The sequence below is a fragment of the Centropristis striata genome, chromosome 13 (genome assembly GCF_030273125.1).
Source record: "Centropristis striata isolate RG_2023a ecotype Rhode Island chromosome 13, C.striata_1.0, whole genome shotgun sequence".
In the NCBI taxonomy this organism is placed as follows: Eukaryota; Metazoa; Chordata; class Actinopteri; order Perciformes; family Serranidae; genus Centropristis; species Centropristis striata.
The window spans coordinates 11749432-11770696 of record NC_081529.1 but is presented as its reverse complement, the minus strand read 5'-3'; the positions used below and the strand labels follow the sequence as shown (position 1 = coordinate 11770696).

General features: G+C 39.4%; 1 gene segment (V, D, J or C); it reads right to left on the bottom strand.

The window, feature by feature from the left end:
• Nucleotides 1-1407: 1407 nt before the first annotated feature.
• Nucleotides 1408-3451, bottom strand: LOC131983010 (immunoglobulin heavy variable 1-24-like). The segment is given in 3 exon segments: nucleotides 1408-1455; nucleotides 3077-3321; nucleotides 3409-3451. Coding segments are annotated over 3 exon segments (336 nt in total).
• Nucleotides 3452-21265: the final 17814 nt, after the last annotated feature.

Below are 21265 nucleotides of genomic sequence, written 5' to 3'. Positions count from 1 at the left end.
ATACTTGAGTTTTCCTCAATATCAACACCTTGAACCCCCCCCCCCCCCCCCCCAGCATGACCTGTACTGCCCTCTCCTCAGTTCAATTTTATCTTTATCATGGTAATGTAGTGGAAATTACTACCTCAAATTGAGTGAGAAAGCAAATCAAAGATCAAGCAGAAGTTCCTTTTATTTATTTATTTTTATTATCAGACATCAGAATATACTGCCACGTACAGCAGAGGAGAACTTTGTCAAACCTCAAAGGCTTCTGAAAAAAGTCCTTCTCTAATCAAGCCTGAAGTCTCTTTGCCTTTTTCTGTCTGTGTCAGATCATTTAATTCAATTCAAGGTAACATCCCACACCCCACGTAAAGGGCATGTTATACGGGAACGCACACGCTGCCAAGTCGATTTTTTAACCTTAAAAGGAATTCAACTTATACTGTTTATATTTCTGCCTCCACAGCCTCTAATGTCTGACAAATCCCAGATCCTGCAGTACATTATTCTGGTGAAAAAAAACGGCTGTTACAGTTCTGTTCGGAACAAAAGGTCAGACTGGGGCCCTTCAGTAAAGCAGAAGAATTACATAAAAAGTAACATAAAATATACCACTTGTAACATTAAATATACTACAGTAACTTTGTACCAAGGCGTCCCCCAGGGCTCCGTGCTAGGTCCTCTGCTGTTCATTTTCTTTATGGTCTTCCATCTGTTATACACCGTCACCCATGAAGTTGGAATGAAATAGTTTTTACCTCTTTCCATGAAATGATTGTGACAATGTGATTTATTATTGGTAGATTAAGTGTATATTTCCTCAAAATGTTTTTTAATCAATCTCTTCCAAACATATCAGAATGAAAATGAATCAACAAGTAACAGAAGATTGTATGTGGAAACAAAATTATTCCAACTTTATTTGGGACCGTGTATCATCTGTCATGATAATTCAGACACACAAATATGATCAGTCACACCTACTTCTTTAGGCCACAAACAGTAAGAAAGATAAAAGAACCAAATTGGATTACTTGTTGGACTGTGTTAGAAAACTAACTGAACATGACATATTTATTACCAAGACAAAAATGTATTAAACGGAGTGTCTTTGTGTTGATTGATACATTCATGGCCATGCCTGAGATGTTTTTGTATTTACGATCAGAGTGTTTCTGTGTCTCTCTCTCTAGTACTGTGTACATTTGAGTGTACCTTCATGCAGAGACGTAGTTGATAAAAAAAGCAATACATTTAAAATTAGTTTGTCTTTAGTGGATCCCATTAAGTGGAATTTTGGTCTTGAATAATACAAATGAAGGACAAGATATACTGTGAAAACTGAATGATCCTTGTGGCTGTGGTAAATAGAGGAAGTACTTTTTGTATGACGCTGCTATTACTGTTTCTCATTCTGTGTCTTCAGACACAGTAATACACTGCTGTGTCCTCGGTCTTCAGACTGTTCATCTCCATGAGTTTTGTAGATATTTTTCATCTGCCCAGCAGACAGTTAGAAGCAGCAGTCCTGTCCTATAGTCCATCATGTTAAACTGTGTGTCCACTGTCCTCTGTCCTCCTCTCTGCAGTCAGATAAGTAGAGTTAGAAAATATCTGAGTTTTACATTGACTCCTCCTCACAGGGAGGACATTTTGCTTTACATTGAGTTTTTGTAATTAATTGATTTGCAAGCTTTCCAGGTACCCTGCCTCTCACCCACTGTCAGCATTGGCTCCAACCATCAATGGATAAATGGAATTTTAATGATATATTCATTTAATATGGCACAACTTAGGTTTGTCTGATATGTTTCAATTAGAAGTGCTAAATGGCAGCCACTTCTCACTTGAAGCTTAAATCCTCTCTCAACATCACCTGTACTGATTTAACAAGTGCATCTTTACTGTGGTTAATCAGTCCCAAGGCATCCCCCAGGGACCCATGCTTGGTCCTCTCATGTTCATTGTCAATATGCTCTCCTTCTGTAACTTCATCCATCATCATGATCATCACCAACGTCTATGCTGATGATGTCCAACTCTAAATATCCATCCAATCCACCATCACTGCACTCTTTCCACCTTGATCAACTGCCTCGCCAAAATGAAATAATGAATTCAAGTCAACATTTTTTAAACTGCTCCACTCTCTCTTCCATACAATAACAAGCTTTGAACAATCAACTTCTCATTAAAACACCATGAATGTAACACTGCCTTTTCCCAATCGTAAAACATATCACTGATCTCTGCTCATCTCTCTCTTTCTCCTGCCTTCATCACATCTGTATCTGTCCTTCTACTCCACTCACAAAGTTTTCAATGACCAGGGGTGCTCTTACGTCATAACCCCCTGCACCTGCACTTTCATTCTGGAATTTGACTGATTTGGATGCTAATTGTTGAGGTTTTCAATTTGTTTTTTTACTCTGGCAGATAATACAATAATGAATCAGTGATGGTGACATCCAAGTATTTAAACTTATCCATTTATACAATATAAAGACTGTTTTGTTCTACTCTGTAACAATGAGTTGGTGTTGAAGTCATTAGTGGTCTCAGGGCTCCTCCTCTGGTGGCTTCATGTTACAAGTGTTCAGGCACTGAGGGGTTTTTATTCAGCTCTACTGATGCTTTGTGTCACTGTGTCTCTCCTGGCCATAGACTGTATATAAATAATGGACGTAGTCCCCGTGACGTCACCCATTGGTTTGTGGACTGCCCGTTGGAAGCCTCGAGTTCGGCGTTATACTCGTCGCCATCTTGCGTCGTCATCTTGTTTCCGATACGCGGAGCAGACCATATTTGGACTGTGGAGGAGCGCGAGGGATCTGATCACTGACTACACGCCTCTCTACACCGGCAACCCGACTGAGAGAAGCCGCTGCTAATTCATGTTAGTATTAATTGGAGCATTAGCAAAAAAACAAAACCAAAATGTATCTTTCTTTTTTTCTTTTTTTTTTAAATTTCCTTCTCACACAGAGATCAGTGTTGTTCAGTTTTTGTACAGCTCTGTAGTCTCGTGTGTCACTGTGCCTCTCGTGCACTATAATAAACAGCAACAGTCTTCTTGTTTCAGACTCTTCACCTCTAAGTACACAAGATTTGTGGACGTGTCTTTGGTGATAGAAAACTGGTTCTGGAGACTTTGGCCAAATATGGTGCCAGTTCCACCATCAATGCGTCCGATCCATTCCAGTGCTTTCCCTGGTTTCTGACGAATCCAGTGCAGCCAAGCCAGAGCAAGTCCTTCCACTTTACAGGACAAAGCGAGTGGTTCTCCAACTCTGCTGACCACTGGCTCTGAGGAGGTGAGGGACTGGCCCTGAGCAGCTGAAACAGACACAGAGTTGAGATGAGGAGGATCCAGCAGACATACAGAGCTCCTTTTCTCCTCCGCTGGACTCCCACTTCACTCACCTGAAATGAGAGCCAAGAGGACGACACTTTGTACAACTGTCATGGTGGGAACTTGACTGAGTGTCTGTGGCGGGGTTCTACTAGCAACCTCGTTAAAATACAAAAATCCAGGCTTAGTCGGGAAATGAATGTTCTTGATTTTTATTCTCCTCCTCCTCAGGTGCAAATAGTGCCAATATGTACAACCCCAAAAAAATAATAAACAAATAAACAAAGTAAATGAAGCAAAAAAAATGCTATATATATATACAAGTACCAAACAAAACAAAATAGAGCAAAATGAGTTCTTCAATAACTCTTTGCACAATAATCAATACTTTTCTCTCTTTCACCAATCAGTTACCTCCTCTGTAACAACAACCACTCTCCCAGATCAGGGTTCTGGCTGCCTCTTATATAGAGGTAGCTCCTCCCTCTAGGAATCATAAATTGGCGTCATTTTCCTATATAATGACGCTGGTCCTGACGCCCTGTTTCTCTGCCGGAAACGGGCAGGTAAGTAGGAGCGGGCGCATTTCTACACATCGGTAAGTTTAACATGTTTGTCCATAACTTCTTAGAACTGCCAAGTGTGCACCCTTGGCAGCGCTATTGTACAGTGAAGGGAAGGGGGATTTGTGCTTTGTAAAGTCCGTTTGTTGAAGAGCAGAGGGGGACGAGGAACGATGTGGAATATGTGTCTGTGTGCGCTGCATGTGTGTGTGTGTGGCGCTGCATGTGTGTGTGTGTGTGCCGCTGGCCGTGTCAGTGACGGGACTGCTCCGTCACAGTGTCAATCTGTAAAGGCTCTTATGAAGGATATATTTTGAAGAAGGGGCGGGGATTGTGCATCACTGTGTGGATTTGGATTTCTGCACTGGGACATATTGGATATACAGAGTGGAGACAGACACAGACACCAACATAAAAGATGTTCAGTGTTTTTCTGTTTTGCAGTGTGCTTTTATGATCAAAGTGAAAGTTAGTTTTATTTCAGCGTCACTGATTTTATTCCATCACAACGTCTCATAAATGAAAGAAACAACAGCATCTCACTCAGTCTTTCATCTGTTTGTCTTGAAATCTATTTCAGATGGTGAGATGGCTTTTAAAATGTTCTATATGTGTTGTGGTGAGGTGAGTTTACATATGGTGTGATATAAAGCTGTAGTTCAGTCCAGAGTTTTAGTGTCAATGAGTAAAGATCATTGAGATAAACAGAGAGTTTCTCCTTATAGTGACAGAGGAGAGAGAAACTTGACTCTGACTGCCATCTCCTGTTTTTATAGACACATACATACATACATGTTTTATAGACATATACAGCAGAGTTATTTGTACTCATATAACCACCTAATTTAGATACATATATGCATTGTTCAAATGTGTGGATGCAGTTTTTCTTTGATTCAGACTTGAATAAGAAAAACATCAATGATTTGAACAGGTTGTTTTTTCAGTTTTTTAAGGTCAGAAATGAGCGTCACAGAAATACTTTATTTAATTTGTGTGTTCAATGGTTATTGTTGTTGTTTATTAGTGATCTCATTCAAAAGTTTGTAAAAACAAAAATTAAAATAAATATATTTATATCAGCCCAGTAAGAATGAGGACTGTAGGTTTTTGTACAGCTGCTCAACCAACTCCAGTCTATGGAGGACTAAAAATGACTTAAGTATAAATAAATAAATCAATCAATCAATGCATAAATAAATGTATAAATAAATGCATAAATAAATAAATAAATACGTAAATAAATGCATAAATAAATAAATGCTGAAATAAATGAATAAATAAATAAATGCAAAAATAAATGTATAAATGCTTTATATTTATTTCTACATTTCTACATTTATTTATTTCTACATTTCTACATTTATTTATTTCTGTATTTCTGTGTCCATATGTAAATGAGGTAGGAGGTCCTAACCTCAGTCAACAGCATGATTGGTCAAATCGGAGAGCCAGACAAAAGCAAACGATTCCCGATCCCAAGGCTTCCTCCCTGTAATGTTGCAAACCAGCTCCAATTAGCGTAATGGCCTCGACCGGGAGGCCGCTGGCAGACCTGCTGCGGGATGTGGCTGACCAGCTTGAAAATTGTGAGTTTCTTATGTTTAAGCCTGTAACAAGTATAGCTAGAAACTGAAGTTGTTGAGCTTAATAATTATTGAACTTGGCACCTATATGATTTTCACTACTTCACTACTTTTCACTACTACTATGATTTTCTTTACAGCACCGAGTACTTTTAACAGTTCCTCGGGTTATTTAACTGAAAGTCTGTATTGGGTGCAAATAAATGCATGTTGGTCAAAAACATAAGGCTTTGATTCCTCTACTTTTTTATTACCTGTGGATTATCAGCTACATGAATAACCCAAAGCACAAATTAAGTAAAATTATGTTCTTTTTTCAACTTCATTTATGATTGATGATACAAAATCATTTCAGGCAATAAAATACATGTTGACTTTCTATTTTGGTAGCGTTTCCAAGCATCCTTGGGAAACTCCTGCAGTTCTGGATAGGGTGGAATGTGCTGCCCAGACACTTGGATGTTAACGTGGTGGAGAGCAACTTCCCCAGGTCTTCCACCTGCTTCCACCTGCTTAAACTTCCAGGACATTACAATGAGTACTCTAACTTTGAAAGAGACATTCTTGCTGCTATTTGCAGCACTGACACTGGGTTTGGAATGGTCTAAGGACACATCAATATATCACTGTACACCCTAGTGTACATTTGTTGTATTGCATCGCCAGCAACAAAATTTGGATTGCAGCATAAAAGTATTTGAAAGAGTGATATCAACTAGTGCCTAGTTCTGCCAGTGTGTGTAACACTGGTGCAGTAAAAAGGTCTGCATACGTGTGATGTGGTGAAGCATATTTGTTTTTTGCTTCATGTCTATACCATTGTCTTTTAGGTTTAATCTCACTGTTCACAATTGTTTTAAAGCTCAGGAGACTGTTACAGAGACAAATTGAGTTGTTGCTGTTCTTTATTTGTGGTATTGTTCTGGAACAGGATGTAGAGTTTTTAGTCTTTGGTCACTGACATTTTTTGTTCTTAGCACTGTACTCCAGCATATTAGATTTCAAAGAAGACAATGGCTGAGGTTAAAATGTTGAGTGCAACTTTAATTTGGGAATATTGACATCAATACTGGGTGCACAGTGTGAGAGCTGTAGCCATTTTAGCCCCTGTCAGACTGTATATACACAGATTACAATTTCTACATTGTACAGTCTACAATAAAGTACTGTGCCAAAAACAGAAGGTTTATCATAGTTTCTGACCTGTGTAGGGGTATCTGGTTCAGATACACATTGCCTCCAGCAGGGGTACCAAAATATTTAGAGGTAAAGCTAATTTAGATCAATTTTGCTATCAGAAATTGACTAAATTTATATTTAATACTTTAAATGAATTAAAGTTACTCAGGGGCACCACCTATTCACTTAGGAATAGGAAAAGATAGCAAATCATAGTTAATCAGTCTCATAAAGTTAACAAATTATCAATTTGGAACATGGATTATTAATTATGAATATAATTATAATCAAATTACCTTATTAATATTTAGTAACGGTTGAAGGAATTTTGAGTTCTTTCCATAGCAGAGGTTAGCAAATCACTCATTCATGTGCAACATTAAAGGGAGAAGCATATTAATCCAAAAACATATTTATTCTAAATAAAGCAAAGCAAACAGAACACACAATAACTAATCTAAAAGACTATTTACAGTGGAAATGTGGATGAGAAAGATTGTGTAACAAAATGGCTGCCGAAAGGCGGTCATTTAAATGAATCAAAATGGCGGAAGCCCTTTTGTTCTTGAAGAACAATAGACCATGCGGTCTTGAAGGTCTATGTGTTGTTGGAAGCCAGATTAAAAGTATATTTCATGTGGATTAGTGTGTGAGCAAATGAAATGAGTTATAGTTAGTTTACATGTACAACTTGAGATATGTAGAGCAACATTAATCATACAACTTCAAGTGATCTAACTACACAAAATATCCCAACAAATATACTTAAACACACAACGGATCAACACCATTGATTAAAGCTTAACAAACTTGTTCTTGCTTACTAACTGCCCAGTACTGTACCACAGAGTCCAGAGTTGAAAGGGAAAGCAGAAATCCTTTTGGAGAAGAATCTGGTTCCTGGTTGGGTTTTGGTGGTTGTAGTGCTGGTTGCTGTTGGCTCCAGAAGCTTGGTGAGGGTCTCTGTGATTATGTCCAGTATAGATCACAGGCAGGAAACTTAGAAGCGTTGTGGTGGGCCCACTTGGTTTGGGTTTTCACCGGCCTTCCCTTAGAGCTGGAGACAGAGGGAAGATGTCTGATCTTCCTCCTGGAAGATCAGACCAGGACAGCAGGCATGCTGTTCTTCAGGGAGTTGAGAAGAGAAGAGAGAGAGAAGTGGTGGCTGCAGGACACTTTTGTGTCTCAACCTGGAAGTTGTATTTCCTGTTGGTATCAGCCAATGAGACGCCTTTAGGTATCTCCAGATACCTGTGGGGGTGGGGTCGTTTGTCTTTGTTTGGAGGGGGACAAAGAACGACCTCCATCTTGAAGCATGGAGAGAATTTGTTGACAATTCTCACTGAATTCAGTCTTTAATCCAAATGAATCTTCTGGAGTAGCTGTGAGCCCTACACCTGTTTGGAACCACTTTAAAAAGCCCCACCCCACCTAAAAGTTCAAAGAATCAACCAGCATTACTCTTAATTTTGATGCTGGTAGAAGTCATTAAAACTGATTTGCATGCATAAGAATGTTGATGAATTAAATAATTTGATCCATCCACCATTGATAAATCCCAGTCTGGCTTGCAGTGACACTGGTAGGTTAATTAAAACTGTAGATGGGCTTTTGTAACTGCTCTGGATATACACTATACACACATAAACTGGGCAGTGTTGTAATGTAACGAAGTACAAATACTTCGTTACTGTACTTAAGTAGAATTTTCACATATCTGTACTTTACTTCGTTATTTATATTTCTGACAACTTTCACTTTTACTCCACTACATTTCCTAAATAAAATGTGTACTTTTACTCCGATACATTTCTCCTAACCATCTTCGTTACTCGTTACTACAAATTAAAATCAGAAGAAATTTGAGTTGGTGACGCAATGCCTGTTTGTCATGTCAACCGTCAAGCGCGAAGAAGAACAAGTCCGGGCACATAATGTTATTGATGCCATCATGGCAGCATCTGCTGCAGGCTCTGCTGCTAACGTTACTCCGGCAGAAGATGAGGAGCATCTCGACTTAGGCGAAGTTGGTGAACTCCGTGGTGGTGACGAAGAAGACACCATTATACATCCGTGGCCGTATTTGAAAGAAATGTTTTCCTACGTTGGAATGAAAGATTCATCCTACCGGATTAAGTGCCTGTTATGCCTACCGAGAGTGACTGAATTATTGGCATTCAAAAACTCCCCGTCCAACCTGAAGAAGCACATCGAGGTAGGTTAAATTCATTTTCATTCAATGAAGCCATAATGTCAACGTTATTTAACATTAATTAGTTATCATAACGCAACGCGCCGCGGACGGGCCCGGTGGATTTTCGGTGTAGCCTGTTCAGATATCTGGCCAAAGTGATGGCCAGGCTAACGTGTGCTAGTTGGTTAAGCTAGTTAACTGATTAGCCAATGTGCAGATATTTAACAACACCAATGATTTTCCCTCCGAATTAATTCAACACAAAACTCTTGAAGACATGTCCATAATACTGAAATGGTTATTAACGGTTTCTGGTATAGCCTAAGTGGCGGCCGAATATTTCCCTAGATAAATTGACGTTACACATGGAGGGATTTTATTCTTTTAGACTACATCAGGCTAATTAATGGAAGGTTACAGAGCAGCGTTCAGGATTACTCACATCTTCAAAAGCACCATGCATTTTGTTAAACTTGAGATTTGCTTTGAATTAATTACCTCAAAACTCAGTTGTTATCGGCTATTGTTAGGCTAATGTTATATATTGTGAATGTAGGCTTACATATTGATCAAAGTGGATCAATAGTTGGTGTTTTTTTTTGTAGGTCAGCTAGTAACAAACAGGAGACAAACGACCAGTTAACACAAATACAGTACAGGCTACACAACACCAACAACAGCAATGAATAGTCCAAGTTAATAGTGTGAGTGACAGGGTGGTAGGGGTGGGCTTCCGTGAGTGTTTATAGTTCTTGCAATTAGGTAAAGATAATATCAAATAATGGTAACTTGACTGTTATTTTTGCGTAACTTTTAAACCCTGTAGCATAAGTTGTTTTGCTTATAAAATGTCTTTCTCTCACTGTTTCAGAGAAAGCATGTAGGCCACCTCAAAAAATATGAAGAGCTGACATTAAGAAAAAGAAAAAGGGCTCCTGAAACTCTTCCCACCACCTCCACCCTTAAGCAGACCACACTGGTGAACACCAGGGCTGTGTCTCAGAGGTCCATTGACAAAGCGGTCATGAAGTTTGTGGTCCAAGGGCTCCAGCCATTTCATGTTGTTGAACAACAACCATTTAGAGATTTCGTGAAGGAACTGCAGCCCAATGCAAAAATGATATCACGTCTGACCCTGTGCTCCATGATTGACGATGCCTCCATGGGAATGAAGAAGGCAGTGACTGAGGCCATGAGGGGAGTCGACCATATCGCCACCACCACCGACTGCTGGTCTGCCAGAAGGCGGAGCTTCATTGGCGTAACTGGCCATTGGATTGACCCCAACAGTCTCAAAAGATGCTCAGCAGCCCTAGCCTGTAAACAACTGAGAGGTTCACAGACATTTGATGTGTTGGCAAGCGCCCTGAATGACATCCACTCCGAGTTTGAAATTCGGGGGAAGATTGTGCGAACAACAACCGACAACGGCTCCAACTTCATAAAAGCTTTCCAGGTTTTTGGTGTGAATGAGAACAACAATGCAGTCGGAAGTGATGGCGATCCTGGTAATGCATCCCAACCAGGAGAGGATGAAGAGGATCAAGAGGGGGATGAAGAAGTGGAGTTTGTTGATGTGTCAGCGCTCCTGAATGAAGATGATGGTTTAGAGTTCCAGCTCCCACAGCACCAGCGCTGTGCTTGTCACCTACTCAACCTAATAGCTACAGTTGATGCCATGAAAGCAACATCCAATGAGGCATACAAGAAAGTGTACCGTTCAACATTTGGAAAGTGTAATGCACTTTGGAACAAATGTGGAAGATCCACCCTTGCAGCAGAAACTGTTGAAGATGCTTGTTCCCTCCAGCTGCTGCGTCCAAATGCTACAAGGTGGAACTCCTTGTTCCTGGCAGTGGAAAGACTGCTGAGAATAATGAAAGAAAAGGGAGAGGGTGCCATCAGAGGCATCTGCACCAACTTAAAGGTTCCAATGTAAGTAAGAATTATGTATGTTTTATTTTGTTTTATTTCATCATAATTGACCATGAAGTCTTCCGATTTACTTTTCCAATCCTTTTTTGGGCAATAATAAGTTTCACATTGTATCACAACTTCCACTTATCATTGATCCATTTTACTTAATTTCTCATCCAGCAATTATTTTGTTGAATCCAATGAAATGGTTTTAGTGTTATTATAAACAATGGTGTTGTGTCTTTGTTTTCATCACAGGTTCAATCCAGCTGAAATTGCGTTCCTCACAGAGTATGCCACTGTCATGAGCCCAGTTGCGCAGGCAACCAACATCTTGCAAGCAGAAGCAAATGCCATGATGGGATGGCTGCTTCCAACAATCAACCTGCTGACCTTAAAACTTGACAGAGTCAAGTTGCCACTAAAGTACTGCAGGCCTCTCGTGGATGCTTTACAGGTAACTTTTATTCTTGTATTTATTTTATATCGTCTTAACTCTTAATTCTGATTCATTTCAATTATATTCAAATGTCCTTTTCAAAATGTGTTACTTTGGCACTTTTTATCAGTGCTTGTTGCTAAAATGTGCTATACAAATAAACTTGCCTTGCAGGTGGGAATCAAGAACCGTTTTGGCCACATGTCAGGAGACCCTGAGTTGATTGCAGCTGCAATTCTACTTCCAAAATTCCGTACAACGTGGACAAAGGATGAATCCACAATCAAAACAGGTAAGACATCATGGGGATAGTGAAAAAATAAGTGTATATTTTGAATCTTTGAATTATTGATGCATGGATAGTACATAAAATTAAATAACAAACCTTAAATTAAAACTTAAATTTGGGGTCATAGCATGTTATAGAGTTGCATTAGATCTATAATTTATATTTCCATTGTCACTATTTCAAGGAATTGACTACATCAGACAGCACATCGAAGAACCCTTCCTTCAGCTAGCAGATGCCAACCGGTCCAGTTCGTCTGATGACGATGACTTCTTCCCTGCCCTGCAGTCGTCTCAAGCACAAGATGGTGCCAAACAACTGGATGGATACTTGGCCTGTTCAGCAGATCACATGGACTTGCTGAAATCCTTCCCAGCCGTGTGCAAGCTTTCCGTGAAGCTGAACACTCCTCTACCTGCCTCAGCGGCCTGTGAAAGGCTCTTCAGCATTGCAGGACTTGTCTTTAGTCCAAGAAGAGCAAGACTGAATTCTCGCAACTTTGAAAACCAGCTTCTTCTGAAGATGAACAGACACCTTTTTAGTTTCAGTTAATAACTTCATGCCAGTTGAAAGACATGCAGTTTGTCCATAAAACACACAGGGAGGTTGAGAGAGAGAGCTAGTCACCATTGATGATGGCAGAAGTTAAATTTTTATGTTGAAAAAGTTCAAGCCTCTTTCTCCTGTGTCTGGATATTATGCTTTCACTGTAAGGAAGCCACAATAAATTTCATAATCAAAATTCTAACCGCTCACTTTTTTTAAAAATACCTTTACTTTTACTTTTACTTTTAATACTTAAGTACATTTTATATCAGACAATTACTTTTGATACTTAAGTACACTAAATGTCAGGTACTTTAAGACTTTTACTCAAGTAATATTTTAAAAGGTGACTTTAACTTCTACCAAAGTCATTTTCTGGTAAGATACTTGTACTTTTACTCAAGTATCGCTTTCAAGTACTTTATACAAGACTGAAACTGGGTAGTAAGTATCTTACAGTAGTAAAATCTACAATGAAGTGGATGCTTGAGATGGTTAATGTTTCTTCGATACCTTATCAGTTTATGATTTCCATCGATGTGCCATAAACTGTTCGGTGCTCTAACAGAGTACTTCCTACGCCTTCTTGGATTCAGCTGAAGGGTGCGCATCAAAACTCCACCAGGATCCACTCTCTGCATGGATTCCTGGACACGCTGTCCTGTAATAGGCAAAACAATGCACAGATATGGTGTACTGAAAAAAAGTAAAGCATTCCCCAATCTGGCAGTGAATTGGGTAATGAATACAATTCCTTACTTTGTATGCGTATGCCTTGTGCATTCAGGTGCCCAACCATCATTTTGTATCCAGACATGGGATGCTGCTGCAGAATTTGGGTCACAGTTTCATCCAGACTGTTGTCCTCTATTGGAGTTAATAGATTGTGGACTCTGATCATCAAAAATAACAAGAAAAAAGTCACAAGATTTAACAAAGAAATGTCACCTATCTCACAGTACAAACAAAACACATTGTATCACAAGTAGTCTGTGGATCTGTCGTTAGCTGCAGTGTAAGGTTTAGATTATTTCAAATCGGTGTCACCTAAAACAACCTCATTCCTGTTTAGTCTAAACTCAGCTGCTGTGTCCTGTAGAAATAACCTACATGCCTATCAGTTTATTAATTTTATTTACGATTTAAGTTGAAATCTTTCATACTATATGAGTTTATAAATGCAATACTATCATGTGTCAAACTAATGCAATTGTGCTGAAATGTCACATCTGACTCTGTTCACTTTTTACTCCAGAAATAGGGTTACAAATTATCTGACAAACTGAAGATGTTAATTAATGGCACCCATGTACAGTATCAACAAATGCAGCAGCACAAATCCACGACCTGTAAGGAGTACATAAACTAAGTGTAGCTACTAATTGTCCAATTTAAAAGGCCCCTAAGAGGCTAAGTGGGGTCCTGTCTGCGATGCGCTCTTATAAATCCATTCTTGACTCAAAGTAACATTTTTAAAGTGTTTATTGAAACAAAAAAATGATATAAGTATATGGAAACAAAACGATACATTATGGAAATAAAACGCAGCGGTCAACAGAAAATATCCAACCCCACTCACCCTCTTTGTCTCACCAGAACCGCAGTGCAACTGTTAATTTAATAAACTGTTAATTGCCGGAAATTATAGTAACCAAAGACCGTGTGCAGGATAAACAATTAATAATACAGGCCAAACCAATTTTGGCTCCGACACTAAGTTTGTCAGTAATATAAGCATGTTAGTCACCAGTCCATCTGTCATTGAAAACAAACGCATATAGGCCTATATCATCAAGTATTGTTAGACCTATTCCCAGTGCATATTTATGTAAGTTACTATCATTAACGTTAGTTAATTTTTAGTTAACTGAAACTCAGATTACAGAGCAGTGCAAGGAGACATTATTACATATTATTGAAGGGATAAATGTTCTATGATGTCATGAACAATTTATACTAAAAGCTTAGACTAACAAATATTTTATGCTCAAATGTGCACCTAACGTTAGACTATATAGGATAAACACAGTATATTTCCTAGTATTTGGAGATGGTGAGCAATGTTACCATCAATAAACACTAGCTAGTTAAATACACACATATATTGCCACCTTTAAAAGAAGATAAACGGGAAACCAGACAAACAGACAATGTAGCATTAGCGGAGTAAAATTACCTTATTCCGTACTGCGCCATCCTCCGACGAATTGTTCTCTCGCACACTCCGAACACCTGTGCTATTTCCTCAGCAGTGTGACCCCACAATAGGTGTGTTTCGATTAAAGTGGGGGGTATATTGTACGACGGACGTCTAAGGGTCCCTTCTTCTGTCTCTGACAGGATGTCAAGCTGGCGGGCGACTTCTTCAAGACCGTCTAGCACTGCTGGCTCAATTTCCACATCCATATCGGCGTTGAGCTGAGCCAAGTCATCCATCAATCTATCCAGACAAAACTGAACATAATCGGTTGCATGCTTCTCTAAATCGTTCGCTAATGATCGTAATTCATTTGCAATCGCTCGTACAAAAAATGCCATTACTAAACCAAAGCTGCATCACTAACAAATGTCAACAACTGCAGCTAACGGTTAGCTGAGCGGGCGAGCTGCTAGCCAACAACATTCCTGTACACGGATCAGCTCCGTCAGTAAGGCAGAACTAGTAGACCCGAATCGAGCACACTCCTGTAACCAATCATGCTGTTGACTGAGGTTAGGACCTCCTACCTCATTTACATATGGACACAGAAATACAGAAATAAATAAATGTAGAAATGTAGAAATAAATAAATGTAGAAATGTAGAAGTAAATATAAAGCATTTATACATTTATTTTTGCATTTATTTATTTATGCATTTATTTACGCATTTATTTATTTATTCCTGTATTTATTTATACATTTATTCATGCATTTATTTATTTATTCATTTATTTCAGCATTTATTTATTTATTTATGCATTTATTTACGTATTTATTTATGCATTTATTTATACATTTATTTATGCATTGATTTATTTATTTATTTATACTTACGTCATGTTTAGTCCTCCACACCAGTCACTGTGAGTATCGAGCACAATAATAAACAGCAGAATCTTCAGTCTTCAGACTGTTCATCTGCAGATACAGCTGCTGTCTGCTGTTGTCTCTGGAGATGGTAAACCGCCCTCTGACTGACTGAGAGTAGTACTGTGTGCTACCACCACCACTGCTGATATAAGCGATCCACTCCAGTCCTTTTCCAGGAGCCTGTCTGATCCAGCCCATGCTGTAGCTGCTGAATGTGAATCCAGAGGTTGTACAGGTCAATCTGTGAGATCCTCCAGGACTTTTAACTGCTGGTTCAGGTTTTGTCAGAGTCTGACCATCAACAACTGCCAGTCAAGAGGATAAAAGAAAACATTAATTAAATGAATTGGTGACACAAATATGGTCTGTGTAAAATGAAGAAAAGTCTCCACCTGCCCAGCAGACAGTTAGAAGCAGCAGTCCTGTCCTATAGTCCATCATGTTAAACTGTGTGTCCACTGTCCTCTGTCCTCCTCTCTGCAGTCAGATAAGTAGAGGTGGGAGACATCTGAGTTTTGCATTGACTCCTCCTTTCTGATTGAAGGAAACATATTTTATACCATGACTTTCACCTAACTGATTATATTTAGAGTTATTCTTTAAAATAATGTTCTTACCGTATCTGATCCTTGTTTCATTTTAATATTTTAGTTGATGTCATCACTATCTGCATTTTACTGTCAGTCATTTTGTAACATTTGAACATGTTTATGTATTCTACATGTTTTTGTCCAATGCAACATACATGTAATGTGATATTGCTACTGATTATGATTAAATTGATTAATAACATTGTTGAAATGTTCTTTCCCCTTGAGATAGTCAGGTTGAGGGAGGGAGAGAGGAACATGTAAATGTTTATGGTGGGGAGGGGAGAGCTGAATGGTTTCTATCTGATAATGTATTGGCACAATATGATGATTTAGCCCATGGCTTGTTATGAACAACAATAAAGATAATGTAAAAATAAACAAAAGGAAAATGTTAATAAGCTCTTGATAAATATATCACTAAGAAACATATAATATTTAACAATTAAAGTGTTATTCAGTTTCAATTGTTGGAAAATATACAGTGATGGTGTGTGAGTGAGCTGGTGTTGAAATCATTAGTGGTCTGAGGGCTCCTCTGGTGGCTTCATGAGACAAGGAAAGGTTTTTGACTTGTTCAGTTTTTGTACAGTGTTGCTCCTTCCTGTGTCACTGTGGCTCTCGAGCATAATAATAAATATCATTAGACATAGTTGGAGGAGTATTAAAATTATTGCTACTTACTTGTAAGAAGCAACAGATGAAAACACAAGGAGTGATCATGCTCCAAACACCAAATACATTTTTATAATTTGTTCTCTCTGATACAAATATTTTCAGCTGGTGAAAACCAAAGAAACAAGAATTAATTGGTTTGATTTAGTTAAAGGTAACAGTCCTTTAAGAAGCACAGGATTTATCAGTTTTGTTTGAAATAATCAACTTTCAAAAGTCTGAAGAGATGATGATGATGATGATGATGATGATGATGATGATGATGATGATGATGGTGATGATGAGGATGATGTTGATGATGATGATGAGGATGATGATGATGATGATGGTGAAACATATTTTATGCCATGACTTTCACCTGACTGATTATATTTATAATTATTATTAAGTATTCTTTAAAATAATCATCTGACTGTATCTGATAATTTCTTATTCATTAAAATGTTTTAGCTGATGTCATCACTATCTTCATTTTACTGTCAGTCATTTTGTAACATTTGAACATGTTTATGTATTCTACATGTTTTTGTCCAATGCAAACTAGATGTAATGTGATATTGCTACAGATTATGAATTAAATTGATTAATAACATTGTTTAATCTGAATGGTTTCTATCTGATAATGTATTGGCACAATATGATGATTCAGCGCTTGGCGTGTTATGAAAAACAATAAAGATAATGTTGGTAACACTTTATATTAGGGTACACGTATTCAACACTAATTAGCTGCTTATTAGCATGCAAATTAGTAACATATTGGCTCTTAATTAGTCATTGTTAATGTAACCTGACGGATTGATCTAACACACAGGGGCTTCAATTAAGGAGGCCACAACAGTCAGTGTGGGTCAAACACATGCCATTTATTTTACAATAACTAAAACTCTAAAAAACACAGTCAAGAAAAGACAAGAGGACAGACAGTCATATCACGGCTGAGAAACCAACCACCCACTGCCTAGGACACTGGGAGTATACTAGATATTCAAAAGAAATATAAACCCAACACACTTCAAATAAAAACACCACACTATTTCAATGTGCAACCACAAACCATATCAGCATCTAAAGTGAACTCCCAGCATTTCAGCCACACTGGAGAATGGAGGTCCCCACCAGCCACAATACTAGAAACAGAAGAAGACAGTATGTTAAAATCCTAAAACTAAGCAACTCAAATTTAAAATAATAAAAACAATAAAATCAATATGGCTAAAATATAAAATACTAAACTAAAGTAAACGGCAGTCAGTGCTATGCCTAAAAACAAACAAAGCACTGTTAGTTTGTAGGACATATAGTACGAGGTTTAAATGTTGATATTTTGCATACCTCTGTACTTTTTGTCCTACAAACAAATGACAGACCCACAATTAAAATCATTAAAATACAAATACCTCAGGGTGCATGCACCCCTACATTACCCTAACAATTAAAATGCTCTCCTGATTTTAAAACAATGCTAAAAACCCCAAAAGTCCACCTTACCACAGAACAGAGAGTCAGCCATGTGTGCAAACAAAGGATTTCAAGAAAATTACTCTGATAGTCACACCTGCTGTTTATCAGCCTCTCCTCCAGCTCCTGTCTCCTCTGACTGGTCTCTACTGCTTCCTGGTGATCTACTGCTACAATCTGCCCCCATGAACTGAAACGACGTCCCATCAATGGGCATCAAAGCCAAGGGCTGTGAAATCCTTGCCAAGGGGCAATAATTTGATTCACTAGGGTGGTGGTTGATCTTGGGAGATGATGGGGGTTTCGGTGCTGTCCGGCTGTGGTCCTACGAGGACGCCGTGATCCCTCTTGTTCTGCACCAGGCTTCTCCACAACATCTGGCTGTGGTGGGGGTGTGTCATCCTGCTCTACCACATCAGTTACAGATCTCCAGGAAAACTCAACCACAAATGGTGGTTGAGAGGTGTCATCATAATCATTACCCATGAGTAGATCTTCAGGGAGACCTGGGTCTTTTATTGATAAATCAAACTGTTTACCTGCAGCTGGACGTAGCTCCAACCGATGTATTTGTTTCAGGGGTCCCTCTGCCTCCGCTGGGCTGATGGTATACACTGGCCCTCCATTTTGTGGACACCACACAATCTTGTACAGCACAGAGCTCCAGTGGTCCTGTATCTTATGCCGTCCTCTGTGGCTGTGGTCCCGGCAGTAGACTAGCTGTCCAGGCTGCAAAGTATCTGCTTTGACCTTGTGGTTGTGTTGTTTTGCTCGTCGGTCAGCAGCTGCTCGGAGCCGCTGCCTCGCTCCCAGGTAAATGCAGGCCAAGTTGTTGTGATGGTCGGCGGTCCACTCATCTGTTGTCAGTCCTAGTTTTCGTGATATTGTAAATACGACACAACTCTTGTACTACTTTACCCTCAAAACAATGTCCATGGTCAGAGTGTATTTAGCGAGGGACTCCAAAAACATAGAACCAGTGTTTAACCAAAGCCTCAGCTACTGCTACCGCTGTTTGGTTTCTAGTTGGAATGGCCTGCACATATTTTGAAAACACATCTGTCATGTTTAAGATGTTTTCTCGCCCATCAGATGCGGGCTCTAGAACAGTAAAATCTATAGCCAGAATGTCATTAGGCTTAGAGGCTGTCAGGTGGCCCATAAAGCTCCGTGGTTGAGTATGAACATATTTGGCCAATGTACAGCGTTCACAAGCTCTGCAGTACTCCTCTATGGTTTTATTCATACCTGGCCAGTAGCATCTCCTCCTAATGAGATCTGTTGTCCGTTCCACACCTTGGTGGCCATTGTCGTCATGAAGGCTAAGGAGGACATCCCCCTGCAGTCTTTGTGGCAATAGTAGCAGATTCCAAGCTGGTCCCCCTTCTGGTGACTCCACCTGTCGAAAAAAAATACCATCTTTTTCAATTACCCGACCCCATTGCTTCAAGAGCTTCAGGAGCATGGGTGATGCCTTCTTCCTCTCATCCTTATTTGGTTGTTGTGATCTGTCCCAGAAGAAGCGAAAGTCCCGGATCAGTGGGTCTTCTGCCTGCAACACAGCCAGGTTAGCTGCATTCTCCCCAGAAGACACTATTGCCTGTGATACACAATTTGGAGAAGTCAGTAAACCATGCTGCTTTTGTGCTGCAAATCTCAGTTCCTCTGAAAGGGCAGATGTAGGAGCAAGGGTTAGCATATGCTCCAGATTCACATTTTGCCTGGACAAAGCATCTGCATTTGTGTTCGTTCTTCCTGGTTTGTATTTGATGTCTAAGTCGAAGCTTGCCAATTCTGAGGCCCACCTTTATTCAACTGCTCCCAATTTGGCTGTCTGGAGATGGCTTACAGGATTGTTGTCAGTGTAAACTGTACATTTTTGGCCCACCAAGTATTCTCAGATTTTTTCTGCAACAGCCCATTTCAGGACTAAAAATTCCAATTTCATGGATTTTGCATATTTTCTTTCAGTTCTTCTCAGACTGCGGCTAGCGAAAGCAATGGGTCGAACTCTGCCCTCCCACTCTTGCGACAGGACTGCCCCCAACCCATCATGGCTAGCATCTACGTCCAGGATAAATGGTTTATTAAAATCTGCATAAGCTAGCACTGGGGCTGTGATGAGTTTTTGTTTGAGTGTCTGGAAGGCTGCGTGACTCGGTCTCGGTCTCGGTCCAGTGAGGTTTGATTGAATTTTTGACTCTCTTGTCTTTACTAGTCAGTTTTGCAGCCAAAGTGTTTAATGGGGAGGCAATTCGAGAAAAACCAGGAACAAATCGCCGATAATAGCTGGCAATGGATAGGCATCCCTTCATGTCTTTGCATTGAGTTGCCTGTAATCTACACACATCCTCAGGGAGCCGTCCTTTTTCTGAACTAAAACCAAGGGTGCAGCGTAGGGACTGCAACTCTCTCTTATGACTTGTGTTAGAAAAATTGCATGAGGAAACCTTGAAAATTGATAATCTGTCACCGACAGAAAAAACCTGTCACCAACAGAAAAAACCTCACCATTTTTCTGCGCAGTTCGTTGATGGGGAAATGAAGAGCTGGAGACGTCCAAGTTTCTCAGTTTAACATAGTTTTATTACAATACGTCAAAAAATGTGCACTTTACAGAGATCTCCGGGTTCAAAATTAACTCATGTCCCTGAATACAAACAGACGTGTTTCAGTTCGTGAAGTCTGAACCACGACTCCCTCCCTGGAACCCATTAAAATACTAACATTTGTTTACAAAACATGCTGGTCGATTTCTTCCAGAAAGTTCCGCCTTCTTGATCCGCTCATTCGCCAGTTTTAATGCATACAACGGCACGTCATGCCACCTGGTTGCTTGCTGCCGAAACCAGGTCTTGCCCTGACCTACTAACAAACTTGTTAGCACAAACATTTTTCCTTGTTATGACTTACAGAGATTCTCACACGGGATTTTCATTCGGCCTTCTGTGGTCTCCCCTCTCCAGACACACATACACACACACACACACTCACAAATGCACATACACACACAGCAAAAACTGTGCACCAATATGTCTGGATGTCATTCTTTGTGATTTATAGAATCTTAATCAGTTTAAGCAAATGGAATATATGTAATTAAAGTAATCATAGTTTTCTTCATCAATATTAACACACAAACACAATCAATGGATCAAATCATATTGTCTGACTTAGTATAAATGCATAGAGATATTTATTACAGTCAAGGTTTGACCTTTGATAGTGACCTGCGTCACTCACAGAGAACAGAGACAGACCACAGAAGCAGAAATAAAGCATAAAACCATTTACCAATATAGAAAATAATCAATTATTTTAACAGGTGTTGGACTTCAGGAGGAATAAGCCCCCGCCCTCTCCTGTCAGCATCGGTGGGACAGATGTGGAGATGGTACCTGCATACAAGTACCTGGGG